The 15,382-nt window shown below is 39.0% G+C and overlaps 1 protein-coding gene across 20 annotated transcripts in view; it reads right to left on the bottom strand.

Annotated features, from left to right (window-relative positions):
* MPDZ (multiple PDZ domain crumbs cell polarity complex component) overlaps positions 1–15,382 on the bottom strand; it is a 193,465-nt gene that overhangs the window by 68,092 nt on the left and 109,991 nt on the right. For 8 of the 20 annotated variants that reach the window (XM_039910730.1, XM_039910734.1, XM_039910737.1 and 5 more), the window contains 5 exons: positions 8,631–8,790; positions 6,269–6,465; positions 3,407–3,498; positions 3,114–3,204; positions 2,022–2,099 (listed from right to left, as the gene is read on the bottom strand). In XM_039910730.1, coding sequence (XP_039766664.1) covers positions 2,022–2,099; positions 3,114–3,204; positions 3,407–3,498; positions 6,269–6,465; positions 8,631–8,790 — 618 coding nt within the window. Of the gene's footprint in view, positions 1–2,021; positions 2,100–3,113; positions 3,205–3,406; positions 3,499–6,268; positions 6,466–8,630; positions 8,791–12,280; positions 12,353–13,156; positions 13,256–15,382 lie in introns of all 20 variants that reach the window. The other 12 variants (XM_039910725.1, XM_039910728.1, XM_039910726.1 and 9 more) reach the window with 3 other exon arrangements.

Below are 15,382 nucleotides of genomic sequence, written 5' to 3'. Positions count from 1 at the left end.
CCAAATGTTTAATAATATTTGCTCATTCTTTTCTTTAATGTGAAGTATCATAAAATTAAACTACATTTTTCCAGGCTATTTTTTTTATTCTACCCAGAGCCAGCAACACTTCTCACTGTTCCCTCAAAGAGCCAAAAAAAAAAGAGTAGAAATGAGAGTGGTCTTTCCATCTATTTTAAATCAACAACGAACATCCTAATAGTCCCTTTGCTCGTTTGCAGAGAATGAATAGTAAGAGGTTACTTCACTATGCCAAATTTAAGCATATTCACTTATATTTGACAAAATGATTAAACAAGCTAAATTATGACTTTTGTACTTGGGAACCCTTGGGCAAAAAAAATCTTACAGACCACAAACTTGAAGGCTTTGCATATTGACTACTTTGCATATTGTGACTTTCTTCTAGATTTTCTAAATAACTGTGGAAGAAAATACCTGTGGCTGTGCTTACATAAGCAAAGTGGAAACTCAGGAAAGTATCCATATAATTGAGCCCTCAAGCCCTGCTATGGAAGGAAAAGGAGGCTTGGGGAAACTGATTTATGCCAAGTGACAAATTTATCTAGATAACTTCTCAGCTCTTCACCTTGCTTCATCTGTGCTGAGGAACTTTGCAAGAGAAAGCTGTGAAATTTCACTAAATCAGAGCATTAAACAAAAAGAGTACAGTAAAATCTGTGAAATAGGCAGAGTGGACTGTAAATACAAGGAGCACAATAGGATGGGCAGGTGAGCGATTCAAAGATCAATCTCTCAATGATATTAATTGAGTGCTTACTGTGGGCAGAGCACTGAACTAAGCACTTGGGAGAGCATGCATGTATCAAGGATTTATTTTTATGCTTTTAGAATAGAGCAAAGGTGGTACAGGTAGAGTTGCCATCTTCTCCTGGGACATCCCCAATCTGGGCTCTCTGTTCCTTCCCCTCTCTCTCTTCCCTATCCCCAACCAACTGCTCACTACAGGCTCCTGGCCCAAACTTCCCACTCAACTTCACTAAATCCTTCTAAAAAGAAACTTCCTCTAGGTCCTTGTGAGGGCAGGGAGTGTGTCTACCAACTCTACTTTGTACTTTCCCAAGTGATCAGTGCAGTGTTCTGCATCCAGTGAGCGCTCAAAAAATACACTGATTGCTTGATTTTCCAATGCATCCATTTTCAGTTTAATCTGTCTCAATCCCTTCAGCATTCATCGAACTATTGCTTGTACATAATGATCCACTTGGTTTCTTGGTTTTAATCTTGTCTCACTTTTTTAAATTAGTGTGTTCATCAGTTCACATGTGCATGTTTTACCTGCTGGTTTCTAAACCTCTCAAGGGCAGGGATGGGCATTTCTTAATTGGTATAGACCCCAAGCTTAGCAAATGCACACACACTTATATGTACACATTATAGTTTGGTTTACCTTGTAAACATAAGGGTTAGGTTCTTGAGCGGACCTGCAGTTGGCAAAACTAGGGTTGGTAAGCCCAAAGATTGTTTTTAATGGTATTTAGTATTTACTATGCACCTGGCACTGTACTAAGCACTGAGGTAAACACGAGTCAATCAGATTGAACACAGTCCCTATCTCATATGGGGTTCATGATCTTAATCCTCATTTCACAGATGAGGTAACAGGCACAGAAGTGAAGTGAGCTGGCCAAGGTCTCATAGCTGACAAGTGGCAGAACCGGGATTACAACTCTGGTCCTTCTGATTTCCAGGCTCGTGCTCTATCCATTAGGCCAAGCTGAATCTCTAGAAGATTTATGGAATAGGGTGGATTAGGGAGTATCCTGCTTCTGAAAGTGAAGAAAGGGTTTGTGGAAAACCAACAAAAACCCATTTTATGCCTATTTAAGCTGCACACCTAGGTTCTCATTGTGCTTAAGTCACTGACTCAGTGATTCATTAGTATTACACAGGGAACTAATTGTAACTGTTTAAACTTCATCACAGCTAGTATTAACTATGGATTAGAAAACTACTCTAGAAGGACTCACCCATTTAAAGCCAATATGGAGCATATTTACCTTAGGAAGTTCCAGATGTTGAACATTTTTGAAGGAAGCAAATTCTGCAACAGTTACTGAACTAGCACATGGTTCAACCTACAAGAGAGTATAAAGGTAAAGCAGATGCATAATTTAAAAAAAATAGTTAAGAACATTTTCTGTTACTGTAACAGTCAAAGAAATTTTCAAAACATTTCTGGGATGTGGGTAGATAGCAATCAGTCCTCTACTTTACTCAGTCCTCTACTCAGGGAAGCAGCATGGCTCAGTGGAAAGAACCTGAGCTTTGGAGTCAGAGGTCATGAGTTCGACTCCCAGCTCTGCCACTTGTCAGCTGTGTGACTGTGGGCAAGTCACTTAACTTCTCTGTGCCTCAGTTACCTCATCTGTAAAATGGGGATTAACTGTGAGCCTCACATGGGACAACCTGATTACCCTGTATCTACCCCAGCACTTAGAACAGTGCTCTGCACGTAGTAAGCGCTTAACAAATACCAACATTATTATTATTATTACTTTTGCATGCAAGGATCAGAGACAATTTTAAAAATTAACTGTTGTGATATAATCAAAGTGATCGTTTTTGACCTTATTAGAAAGTGAAATTCTGGGTTTTTATCACAATTTTCCAACTTCAAATGAAGTTTAGATAGTATAAAGCACTAGACAAAGTAGACCTTCAATAAATCCTGTTGACAGTGATGTTCCAATCCATTAATGCCAGACAAATTATTTTTGAAAGACTCTGCTGGTTTACAGGATATATTTAACACCAATCTGCTCAGCAAACACACACACACACACACACACACTCCCCAATGCTCACTGTCTCTCCCCCAATAATTTCAGACTTAGGAGTCCCTCTGAAATCACAGTGCACTGTACTATGCATTTGGGAAGAGTACAATATAATAGAGTTGGTAGGCACGTTCCCTGCCCACAATCAACTTACAGTCTAGAGGGGAACATAGACATTAATATGAATAGATTAAGTTTTATATATATATATATATATATATGTCTGCTATTGGGCTGAGGGAGGGTGAATAAATGGTGCAGTGCTCTGCTCAATAAATACTATGCATTAATTGCCTGACATGTTTGGTTTACCTCCTGATTCTGAAGAGTCCCAGAATTTGAAAGTGAAGTTTCTACAGACCTCCCAAGACAAACAGCCATCTGACTAACTGCATCTTTATTTCTAGAAAACAAAGTACACGTATATGAAATCATTTTCAAAGGATTGTAGAACATTGTAGAACATTGTAGAACAGATTTTAACCTATACACGTATATAAAATACACATAATATGCACTGCATGTACATTTTTAGCCTGTATAGTCCATTTGCTTTGCTAAAAATGTTCTAAAGCATTTTTTGGAAACAGTGAAATAGCATTTACCTGATAAAGATAATTTTTACTTTTGATGGGGCACATTTAATTATTGAAGAGGCATTCTGATGACTTCTTCCGTATAGAATTTGCCCATTTATCTGTGTTAAAAATGTATCAATTGGGTTGAAATGTTAGTTTTGCAATAGACACACAAATAAGAATATGTTCAATTTTACTTAACACATACATAAACATATACACACACTGCACACTGATAATGCAGCACTTATTAGGGTTACTACAATCAGAAATGGTCAAATTGTAGCAGCTTTGTCTTAGGAGGGGGACTGCTATTCTGCTGGAACCCTGTAGGACATTCTGGTTATACCCTCCACTGGTAAGTGACTGTCAATCCTAAAAGTTGTTCCTGCATTCATTCCCCTGTTATAGAGTGCTTCTAAAAATCAACAAAATCACAGTCTCAATCCCCTCAGAGCACCAGGCAGGGCCAATAAAAAAACCTAAAGGAGAATCAACTCGGGCAGTTCATTCATTCATTCAATAGTATTTATTGAGCGCTTACTATGTGCAGAGCACTGTACTAAGCGCTTGGGATGAACAAGTCGGCAACAGATAGAGACAGTCCCTGCCGTTTGACGGGCTTACAGTCTAATCGGGGGAGACGGACAGACGAGAACAATGGCAATAAACAGCGTCAAGGGGAAGAACATCTCGTAAAAACAATGGCAACTAAATAGAATCAAGGCGATGTACAATTCATTAACAAAATAAATAGGGTAACAAAAATATATACAGTTGAGAGTATTATCATCACAAGCCATTGATGAACACTGACACCTAGCAACCAAACCCCATTTCTGGCCCTTTTTTGCTTCCCAGTGAATTTGGCGCAAACCAACCTATCAGGAGATCCACACCTAAATAGTTACATAAGATTCACCTATTTTGGAGAATTTTGCTATTCTTCTATAGGAATGTTTCATGTTAATTTTGCTGTGCTATCAGTTTTCCCAGAACGCAGAGGTTATTGTCTTAAAGAAAATCATATTGGAGTACACACATCTTGACAGATGTTGTGCACGTGTGCTGCCATTTCTTCCAGTCTCTTTCTGCATTTTATCCAGTGAAATGTGTGTTGGAAGAACGGTCCCTAATAGCCTAACAGAGCTCTATCCTAAAGGCGTAATAAAATCAAGTTATGATAGTTAGAAATGCAACTTTTCAATCATTGTGAACACGAATGTGGGCCCAGGAGGAGGGACAGGATAGGTAAGCCATGTCTGTGCTTTAGATTGTGTGATTATTTCTTGGAATTTTTGTTGCTTTGGCTGAGGCCGGGTGAGAGAAGTCCTGGCCAAAGATGGTGTTAAGTCATAAATAGAGTTGAGCGAATTGTTCAGTGTGCAGACTCCTTATATATCACTTTTCCCATTCAACAACTTTTCAATATATAGGTTAAGCTCTCACGTTCCAAACCCACTGATCTCCAATATTTCATCCAGGCCAAATGGGGGCACAGCCAGGACAGCTCACAGAGCTGTGTGCTGGATACACCTCATTTCAGAGAGGCCTATTAGTAGTAACTGTCGAATTGCAAATCCAACCCCTATTAGGCCTCCCAGATCTGCCCAGAGTTAGAAGCGATCATCTGCTTGCCCTTGAAACAAAAGCACTTTGCCACCATAATAAGCCCTTATGCCACCACAGTGATAAACTGCAATGGAGAAAAGAAAATTTTCATTACAGATATTCTGGCCCATGGCCACAGACCACATCTGGTTTTCCAATAAAGGCCCCAATGATTGGAATAGCAGATGTGAGTATCTCACTCAACGACAACGTACAAACCAGATGAGGGCCCAGCAGGTTCTGCTACTGAGAGAGTACAAATGGATATTCTGCACTGTGGCCACAGACTGCAATCGTACCCAAACCGACCGTCTCATAAGGTTTGCTCTTGGCTTCTGGGGGAACGTGGCAAGAATGTGGAGCTGGATCAGTGTAAGTCATTGCCACTAATGAGAAACAACTTAAGCATAAGTCCCTCTGATGGTGGGGTGTCTGATGCCTGTATTCAAGGGTCCTATGCTAACAGACAGTCCAGGGTATTGGTTGCTGAAGAGGCTGCAGTGATGCTTGATAGCACCCTGAATGTTGGCCAGCACTATTCAGAAGTCCACTGCACTGTGAGCCCCAACTGGGACAGGGATGTGTCTGACCTGATTTTCTTATATCTACCCCAGCACTTAATATAGTTCTTGCCACACAGTAAGCACGGAAATACCTCTATTATTATTATTATTACTATACTTAATGGTGAAAGGGACTTGAAAAGGTGTGAGCGGGAAGATCAGAGGAAACACTGTAAAGTAAAACCAAGAATTAGACAATGATGCATTACCAGCTAAAACCTGGGAGAAGCATCACAGCCTAGTGGAAAGACCAGAGGTAAGGCAATCAGAGTATGTGGGCTCTAATCCTGCCTCAGTTTCCTCATCAGTAAAATGGGGGTTCAGTGCTTGTTCTCCCTTTCTTCCTCCTACTTAGAATGTGGGTCCCAAATGGAACAGGGACTCTGATCTGGTTATCTTGTATCTACTCCAGCACTTAGTATGGTGCTGATCACTTAAACATCACAATCATTATTAATTTGCCAAGGGGAGACATGACAGTATATGACAATCCAATAAAGGGCAACCATTTTGGGCACAAAGTCTCATATTGGAATTTTCACATGTGCTCAGGGGTAAATTTCAGTGTTAGTGACATCTTAGAATTCACAGGACAAATGTGTGGTTATGAGTGTGTGTGTATGTATATAACATGATTAATTCAATCAATAGGCTGCTATTTCATCATCTCAGTGTCCATTAAGTTGGGCTTCAAACATTATCATGAGGAACTTACTTCTAGCAATTCATCTGCAATCTGTAACCGTCCATCTTTCCCAGCTGCACCATTTGGATCAATGCCTACTATAAAGACACTCATCCTGGAACGGTCTTTATTGCCAGCAAGACTTAGGCCCAAACCAGTCCGGCCTTTCTCCAACTCAATCATATGTAATTCACCTGCTAGAGTTCCATAGCGCTCGGTTATATTTTCTGTACATACAAGGCAAAGTATTGGACAGTTAATTCCAGTCAGAATGCTTTTCTAATTGCACATCTATTCAGTTTTGATCTCTAATTGGCATCATCTGCACTCAGAATATGAACAATTGTTATGTTTCATACCACTTTAAAGAGAAAATAAAAATCCCCCCAACCCTCTCATGTAATAATGACATCACTTCAACATTATGCCAAACTGTTAAACACAGGTGTTCCTTTTGGCGCATCTAAATATAAAAAAAAAAATCTAAAAAACAAAGTAAAACCATTCTATTAGATAATTTGCCTTTGTTAATTATAGCCTTGCTGGATTTAGGGATGCCTTCTCTTGTATGGCATAAATGGTACTAAAAAAAAACTGTAAAGTAGAAGGTGGGTTATTATAAAGAACTCTACTATACTTTCAGTTTCTGCAAATCTTCTTAGGCCCCAAAGAATCCATGGCATTTCAGATTGCTGGGAAATCCTTTCTTCTAATCTTGTAGGGGATCATGGACTCCCTAGGGAAAATGCTGTATTTCCTTCCTCATACAGGCATATGGGGAATGGAATCCTTGATCCTGTACAGAAATGGGGGTTGGGGAGTTTCTTTCCCACCATCTGCAGGGTTAAGAGATCCCCAATCCTCAATCTCACACAGCGCCCGCCACAAAAAGGGGAAGGGAATTCCCTGAAGCATTTGAAACTGATTCTGCTACAGGGGGCCCCTGCCTAGTTAGGCATGACCAAATAAATGCATCCCAAGAACCCATGTTAAACTTGGGTTGCACCTTTATTAACCACATTTTTTGTCTATATAGGAAAATGGAGATACAAAGAAACATAAACCATTTTCTCAGGCTTACACAAGGAGTCAAACCCAAGTCTCCAGGCACCTCATCTACTGCTCATTCCACTAGACCACACTCTCTCTTCATAAGGCTAAAATGTCAAACTTTGGGCTGCCTGACAGGTATACATGCAAGCTTTCTGAATTTAAAAAAATCAAGAAATAGCTCAGCCACTTGTCTGCTGTGTGACATTGGGCAAGTCACTTCACTTCTCTGCTCCTCAGTTCCCTCTTCTGTAAAATGGGAATTAAGACTGAGAGCTCCATGTGGGACAAGGACTATCCAACCTGATTTGCCTGTTTCCACCCCAGCACATAATATGGTGCCTGGTACATAGTAAGTGCTTAAGTACCATAATGATAATAATAATTATTATCATTGCTAAAAAGTCCCCTCTGCAGGCCTCCAGGTTATAAAGAAAGCCTATACTGCTCTGTGCATGCAGAGGAGTAAGGATACAAGGGATATAAGCTGTTGCGATGCACTCTTGATCCCACTCTCTGCCACGGCCAAGTGGAGCCACTGGTAACGGCCATCTCCCCTCTACACTACTGAAAGCCCCTGTTCTTGACATGTTCTGTACATGGCAGACCGTGAGGTGTTCACCTGCAGCTAAACTCCCGCAGCATCCCCTCGGTTGGACAGTCAGGCCACCTCCCTGAGAACCAGTACCGGTTCTCCGCAGTGTCATCAAGGAGACTCCTCCCTGTCCCCTTTCAGCCGCCCCGGGTGGATAAAAGAAAAACCACCAGAAGCATCCACAAGATCTTGGGAAGACCTGTAGCTGTTACAGTGGTTGCTGTGACTAGAGGGGTACCTTAGACTCTGAGCTATCAGAAGCCTGAAATTCTGCTACTCTAACCACAGCACCCTGCTTATTTTGTTTATATTTTGTGTATTTGTCCTTGGGTTTCAAGTTGTTTTAGGGGTTTATCGGTCCTTATGTGTCTGTACCGGGCCCCATCTTTTCCCATTACTTTCTGGATTATGAGCCCCTTGAGGATCAGAGACCGTGTCTCATTCTCATCTGTGCACTTTCCCAGCGCTTAATACAGAAGCCTGCATATAGTAAGCACTTAATAAACACTATCACTACTACCTTTGGCTACTGCTGTTAGGAACGGGTGTTTAAATATTGTAGTTAACAGGAATGTGATATGCTGTTTTAGGAAAGTGTGTTACATTCAAACAAAAACGATGGTAACTCACCCACATTTGACTACTTGTAGCTGAATGGAACAAATGATTGTACCTGGACGCCAGGTCTCCACTATCCTACTTATTTAACACCAATTCTTCCAAAACCATTACAAAAAGACAACTTACTCCAGCTGTAACCAAACTCGTCTTCTTTATCCACATCTTCTGGGATTTTGCTAGAAGATGACTGTGCAGCGTCAGAGCTCATTTCTGAAAATGCTGCAGAGGTCAAAGACAAGCCACACAATGCAGCCTTTTCTGGCTCTGAATCTGACTGGCTCGATGCCTGTGGAAAACAAGAAGACTGTGGTGGGAAAGCAAGTTCCATCTACTGCATTGGGCTGCTTCAGTGAAGGACAAACAAAAATGGCACAAACAAAAGCAACTATGGCTTTGCGATCTCAAGTCATAGCAAAAAGAAGGCTCAGTGCAAAATATGGGAAGAAAATCTGAGGAAACAGACACATATACAATATTAGGCAATTTGAATTCATACCCAAAATGTACTAACAGCATGGCTGCCATTCTGAGCCCAAATTAGTGAAACTATATGGGTCATTTTTTTAAGTTCTGGAAGCATTTAAATTTGAAGGGTGAAATGGTTAATATCACAAACTTGCTTAAGAAAATTCTACCATTAAAACTTCTCATCTCACTGTAACTGCAATGGGTGAGTTCAGGAAGCATGGAAGATCTTTCTGTCCTTTTTCTAATTTTGTAGTTTTTATTATGGTATTTGTTAAGTGCTTACTATGTTCCAGTCACTGTGCTAAGTGCTGAGGTAGACATAAGATAACCGGGTTGGACATAGTCCCTGTCCCACATATGGCTCACAGTCTTACTCCCCATTTTACAGTTGAGGTAACTGAGGCACAGAAAAGTTAAGTGACTTGCCCAGCAGACAAGTGGTAAAGCAGACAAGTGGTAAACTCAGGTCCTGTGACTGCCAGGCCAGTGCTCTTTCCCGTAGGCCACACTGCTTCTTCTTCCACTCCACCTTTCAGGGTAATCATTCAAGGAAACTGAACCTGTAGATCTCTTATTGAAATGATTTTACTGATTAACCTATGATACAGGCTTGAAATAGGTAGCCTCCAAACCACGGTGAAATGGTTATTCTTTCTCACCCAGCTCTCCAGATGGTGGTAGATCCAAGTGCTTAGTACAGTGCTCTGCAGAGAGTAAGCGTTCAATAAATATAATTGAATGAATAAATACATGCTGATGAGGCACAAATACCCATTTCTGAATAGTGGTAAAGCTTTCAGTTACACGAATGATGAAAAGTACCGTAAACTGTATTGCTCCCTACAACCTAACAATCAATTCATCAGTGATATTTGTTGAGCATTTACTGTGTGCAGAGCACTGTATTAAGTGCTTGGGAGAGTACAGTAGAGTTGGCAGACATGATTCCTGCCCTCAAGAAGCATACAATTCAGAGTCTATGTTTCCCCCACTAGAACACGTATGCCTTAGGGACAAGAATCATTTCTAACTCTACTGTATTTTCACAAGTACTAAGTATCGTACTCTGTAAGGGCTCCATAAATACAAATGACTGATTGTAGGAGAGCTTTGACTATTCGGGTATCTGGGTTTGCTTCTCTTGCTTCCCTTCCAGGCCTTTCTGAGAATTGGCAAAGCAAAATGTTTTGATTGTAAATCCTTGCTCTAGTGGATAGAATAATGCACTGAGATTCAGTCAGCTCTGGTTTGAAGCCTGGTTCCAAAACTGACGTATTCCTGTGAAATCCCAACCCCCTGCTGTGCTGATTTCCCCAACTGTAAAAAGGGGATGATAATAATAGCAGCCTCTTCCTTACAGGAATGCAAGATAATACGCATGAAAGTTCTTTCCATGAAAGGCGTAACATAAAGAAATCTAAATCTCTATTTCTTATGAAGCAGAGTGGCACAGTGGAAAGAGCACAGGCCTGGGAGTCAGAGGACCTGCATTCTCAAGTAAGCCACTTGTCTGCTGTGTGACTTTGGGCAAGTCACTTAATTTCTCTGTGTCTCAGTTTCCTCATCTGTAAAATGGGGATCAATCACTCAAGAGTATTTACTGATCACTTACTGTGGGGGTTAATCCTACTCCCTCCTACTTAGACTGTGAGCCCCATGTGGGACAGAGATTGTGACCAACTTATCTTGTATCTACCCCTGCACTTAGTATAGTGCTTGGCACATAATAAGCACTTACATACCATACTTATGTACCATAATTTGCTGTAGCTATTAATACCCTTCTTAATAATAATAATAATAATAATATTAAGAAGGGTATTAATTGCTACAGCAAATTATACTTTTGTTTTTCACTGATATTTTTTTCTGGGTAGAAAAGAGATAAACGTTAATATTTCTTAGATTGGGTAGAAGGGTTTAAATAAATTTCAAGCCTGATAACCTCCAGAAATTCTGCCCAGGATAAACAGCTTAGGAATTTGGAAAATCATGAAATCACAAAATTAATTTCAATATTAAAGTTCTACTAATAGCCCAGCCTAAGAAAGATGTCTAGTAGGAATATGTTTTGATATTTTTTCCTGATCCAAATATGTGTGCATGCATAAGTAGGATATATTATACATATATACACACACACACGCATATATATATATGTACACACACACACACGCTTTTCTGTTCCTTGAAAATAAAAACCAGAGAAGAAAATCAGGTACAGTACTTTTGTATACTTTTATAATTATTTTACTGTCTGTTGCCCCATCTAAATTGTAAGCACTTTGCAGGAATCATGTTTATTTATTCCATTGTACTGTATAGTGCTCTGCATGCAGGAAGTTCTTAATAAATGCCATTGATTGACTGGAGAAAACAAAGGTCACACTCAGAATTCTGAAAAAATGTTGACATATCTGTGAACGAATCGCTGACTGGATATGCCTTCTGCGTGGATGCTATTTTGTAGGACTGAACAGCCTTTGACGTGCGCTGCTTATTACAGCACTTTTCTTTTCAAGCAGGTACTTCCTTAATTTTTGCTCAGGCTCATCTAAAGGTCACTGGTATTTTAAATTTCAGCTGTGAATTAAGAAAATGAACTTCGTGTACTTTCACAATATCTTAACATCTCTGAGGAGAATAAGCCCTGCGTTTCATTCATTAAATTACATGAATCAATCTGATAGTCACGTCACACTATTTCTCTGATTAGGGTTGTTTCCCTTTCCCTTTGTACAATACTCATTGTTGTAAAACATGCTTTTTATGGTAATGACAGATAGCAGCATGACCTAGTGCGCAGAGCATGGGTGTGGGAATCAGAGGACCTGGGTTCTAATTCCGCTTCTGCAACTTGTCTGCTGTTTGACCTAGAGCAAGTCACTTAATTTTTCTGTGCCTCAGTTTCCTCATCTGTAAAATGGGGAATTCAATACCTGCTCTTCCTGCTACTTAGACTGTGATCCCTATATGGGACAGGGATCGTGTCCAACCTGATTAACTTGTATCTACTCCAGTGCTTAGAACAGTGCTTGATATATAGTAAACACTTAATACCATAGTTGTTATTAACTAAGGTATTTTACAAAGGAAAAAACAAGCACTTGGAAACTCAAGAAACATTTGTCTGGTAATAGTCTAATATTATTAGAAAATGAAGATTTTTCTTAGAGGGGAATAGAAGAAAATGAGGAAAAAAGTGAAATTATTACATGCATGAACAAAGAGAAAAAGAAATACAAAACATACAGCAGAGACAGAGTGAAACACCCACTTATGAATTCAATTTAAACATCAAGACAAACCTTAAATGGTGTGGGAGCAAAAGGGTTAGTTGGGGAACAACGGAAGGTAACTTTACTTGGATTCTGTATAGCCTACAGTAATAGAAAACAGTATTCCATGTATTACATCTTTGAAAATGCATATAAGCCTATATTCTGAACAGCATTTCACATATGACATTTCATTACAGGTGGACTAAAATCTCTTGGCTATTCAGAAAGTGTTTACTGACAGTCTAGAGGACAAATAGAACCCTTCCATTCCAAAATGATTATAGACATTCATAAAAATAAAAAAAATCAACTGACATTTTACATTTTTACGTTAATTTTCAAATGGAAGTTTTTATGTGTTTCTAGATACATAAAACTCATTCCTTTTCAAAGACTTTGATCCCTGGTTTCAGATCCAGACCTTGTTATGATTGCACTCCATTTTATAATTAACTGCATAAAGATTCATAAAGTGCAATCATAGAAAATTCCCCTAAATTATTAAAATTAGTCACAGAAGATACTCCTTAAAAGACTAAGTCTAATAATATTCTCATGCATGATTTCAATGAATAAGGCTTGTCTACACAGTAAATGTTGCCAATTCTTTGAAGATTACAACGTTGTCAGAAAATTAAACCCAACAAAAAGACAGGACAGACATACAGAGACTCACGTTCCACTTTATTGTTCCGAGGAACCATCTAATCTTAGCAGTTAAAATGAATCTACTCTGGCAGACATACATATATAGACAATTTGCTTAGAAAATTTGCATGCTAATACACACTTTTTGTTATTGACCAAATTTGGTACACTGTAAACTGAGGAAGGCACTGGAGTAGTAACAAAGCATTAACACACATAACCTTCAGGAAAAGAAAGGCAATGGCATCATCCAACCTTGTCAGTGTTGAACTGGAGAAAATCAGCGAATGGATTAGTGCTGCTGAAGATGGGCTTAGAGTAAAGGCTGTGTGGCAAGGAAGGCAAAAGGGATTTCTAAAAGGAAAACATAAGAGGAGCTAATCTCAACACACAGTTAATTTCAAAATAAGATTTGGGGAGTTTGGCAACACTCCTTGATGCATTTCAACTTATTGTGTGTTAGGTGTGAACTATACAAATAACACATCACTTGCAAATTTACCATATACAACAAAATTACTTTGTGGCCACCGGATTGTTTTATCCTCATAACAATGTTTGCTTCCTGTAAAGTTTCAATGTGACCATATATCTTATAACTTTATAAGGAAACCTTTGGTAGATTACTTTGGAGGAAGTACATCACCACAGATGGAATCAATCCTATTTCTTAAAATTGCTTCCGAAAGGTGTTTGTGTTTGAAAACAGAATAATCAAAAGTTGAATACGTATTTTTTTTTTCTGTCACATGGAAGACATTTTCCTTTAAGAAGCCTGAGAGAACATGTCTTGTTGAATTTAGTGGAGTTAAGTGTTCTGTGAATAAGCAAACAGACCTTTAGAACGTGGCTGATTAATTTTGTTATGCACCTGTAATATCCTATAAGCCAATACTATTGAAAATGCATAAGCAGAAAGTGAGGCTGGCTGCTGGTTAGAATTTGGAATTTCATGATTTCTGTAGACTTAATTCCACAGCACAGTCCACTTTCTCCCCCTCTGGACTGTAAACTTCTTGGAGGCAGGGAACATATTTACCAACACTGTTATATTGCACTCTCTCAAGCACTTAGTACAGTGTTCTGCACACTGTAAGTGCTTAATAAATACATTTGATTGATTGATTTTTCTCCTTTTTTCCCCTCCAAACTATCTTTTCTGAATGTGTTGTTCAGGGAAAACATCCTGACATTTAAAATCCATTTTAATCCTAAATAGTTTTGCTATTTTTTTTTTAAAAAAAAAATCTTTCTTGGCAAGCAAAAAATATAATTTAGAGTGTACAATATATAATCAAACATCTTGAAATATCTATGACATATAGCATTCAAATACAAGATGCAGCTTGCGTCACAAGACTCTTGTACCTTATATCCCCTGCTTTCTCCCCCATTGCTTGCTCCCCACTTAAAAGATTGGGAAGGGAAATGAAAGAGGGTAAATGGAACATCTGTTCTTCTTAACTCTATTCCATTCACCAAAATGACACTACGCTTCAAAAATGGGAATCCATCAAGTACATTCATGGCACATTTAAGTAATAATAATAATGTTGGTATTTGTTAAGCGCTTACTATGTGCAGAGCACTGTTCTAAGCGCTGGGGTAGACACAGGGGAATCAGGTTGTCCCACGTGGGGCTCACAGTCTTCATCCCCATTTTACAGATGAGGTAACTGAGGCACAGAGAAGTTAAGTGACTTGCCCACAGTCACACAGCTGACAAGTGGCAGAGCTGGGATTCGAACTCATGACCTCTGACTCCAAATCCCGGGCTCTTTCCACTGATCCACGCTGCTTCTCCGAAATAGAGATGGTTAAACACAAACCTCTAAACAGGGAAAAGCTATCTCTCTCACACAAGGTTATTAAATTCTCTATAGGATACATGAATTATTTTTTTTAAAAGGTCAGTGTTCAAGACAGTGTAGTATATAGAATCTTGTGGGTTAAGGTTACCGTTTAGTGCCTTAAAAAAAATGAACATTACGTAGGACACTAATCACCATTTGATAGCAGAAACAGCACTTTCTAGCAATTCCAAATTTGTATTTTTAATATCAAGGGAAGATAGCATTTGGCTTTTCCTGAACTGTATGATTATGAAATCCTAGATATTATAAAAATGTACAGATGAACAGATTTCTTACTGAAAAATCAATTTATGTTTGTAGCCTTGAGGGTTGTTGAGGAGCAAGAGGATTATTAATAGGGGGAAAAAAATCACAGACAAAAAAAAAACCAAAACAAAAAACACTTTGGTCCTTTATAAAATTGGCAGGATCTGTTTATGGAATGGACAACTGGCCAAAAAATGTGTCAGTGTATTAATGGTCATGCTTGAGGATTCATGAAGCATAATCCATGGAAACATCAGATAGACTTTTGGCCATATCTAAAAACAATCAATTTCAGTCATGTCAGGTCTGCATAGAAAATACTGCCAGTAAGATAAACCTGAAGTTTTCCTCACCAATAATG

Source organism: Ornithorhynchus anatinus, chromosome X5 (assembly GCF_004115215.2).
Source record: "Ornithorhynchus anatinus isolate Pmale09 chromosome X5, mOrnAna1.pri.v4, whole genome shotgun sequence".
NCBI classification, from domain to species: domain Eukaryota; kingdom Metazoa; phylum Chordata; class Mammalia; order Monotremata; family Ornithorhynchidae; genus Ornithorhynchus; species Ornithorhynchus anatinus.
This window is presented reverse-complemented; position numbering and strand designations above follow the sequence as displayed.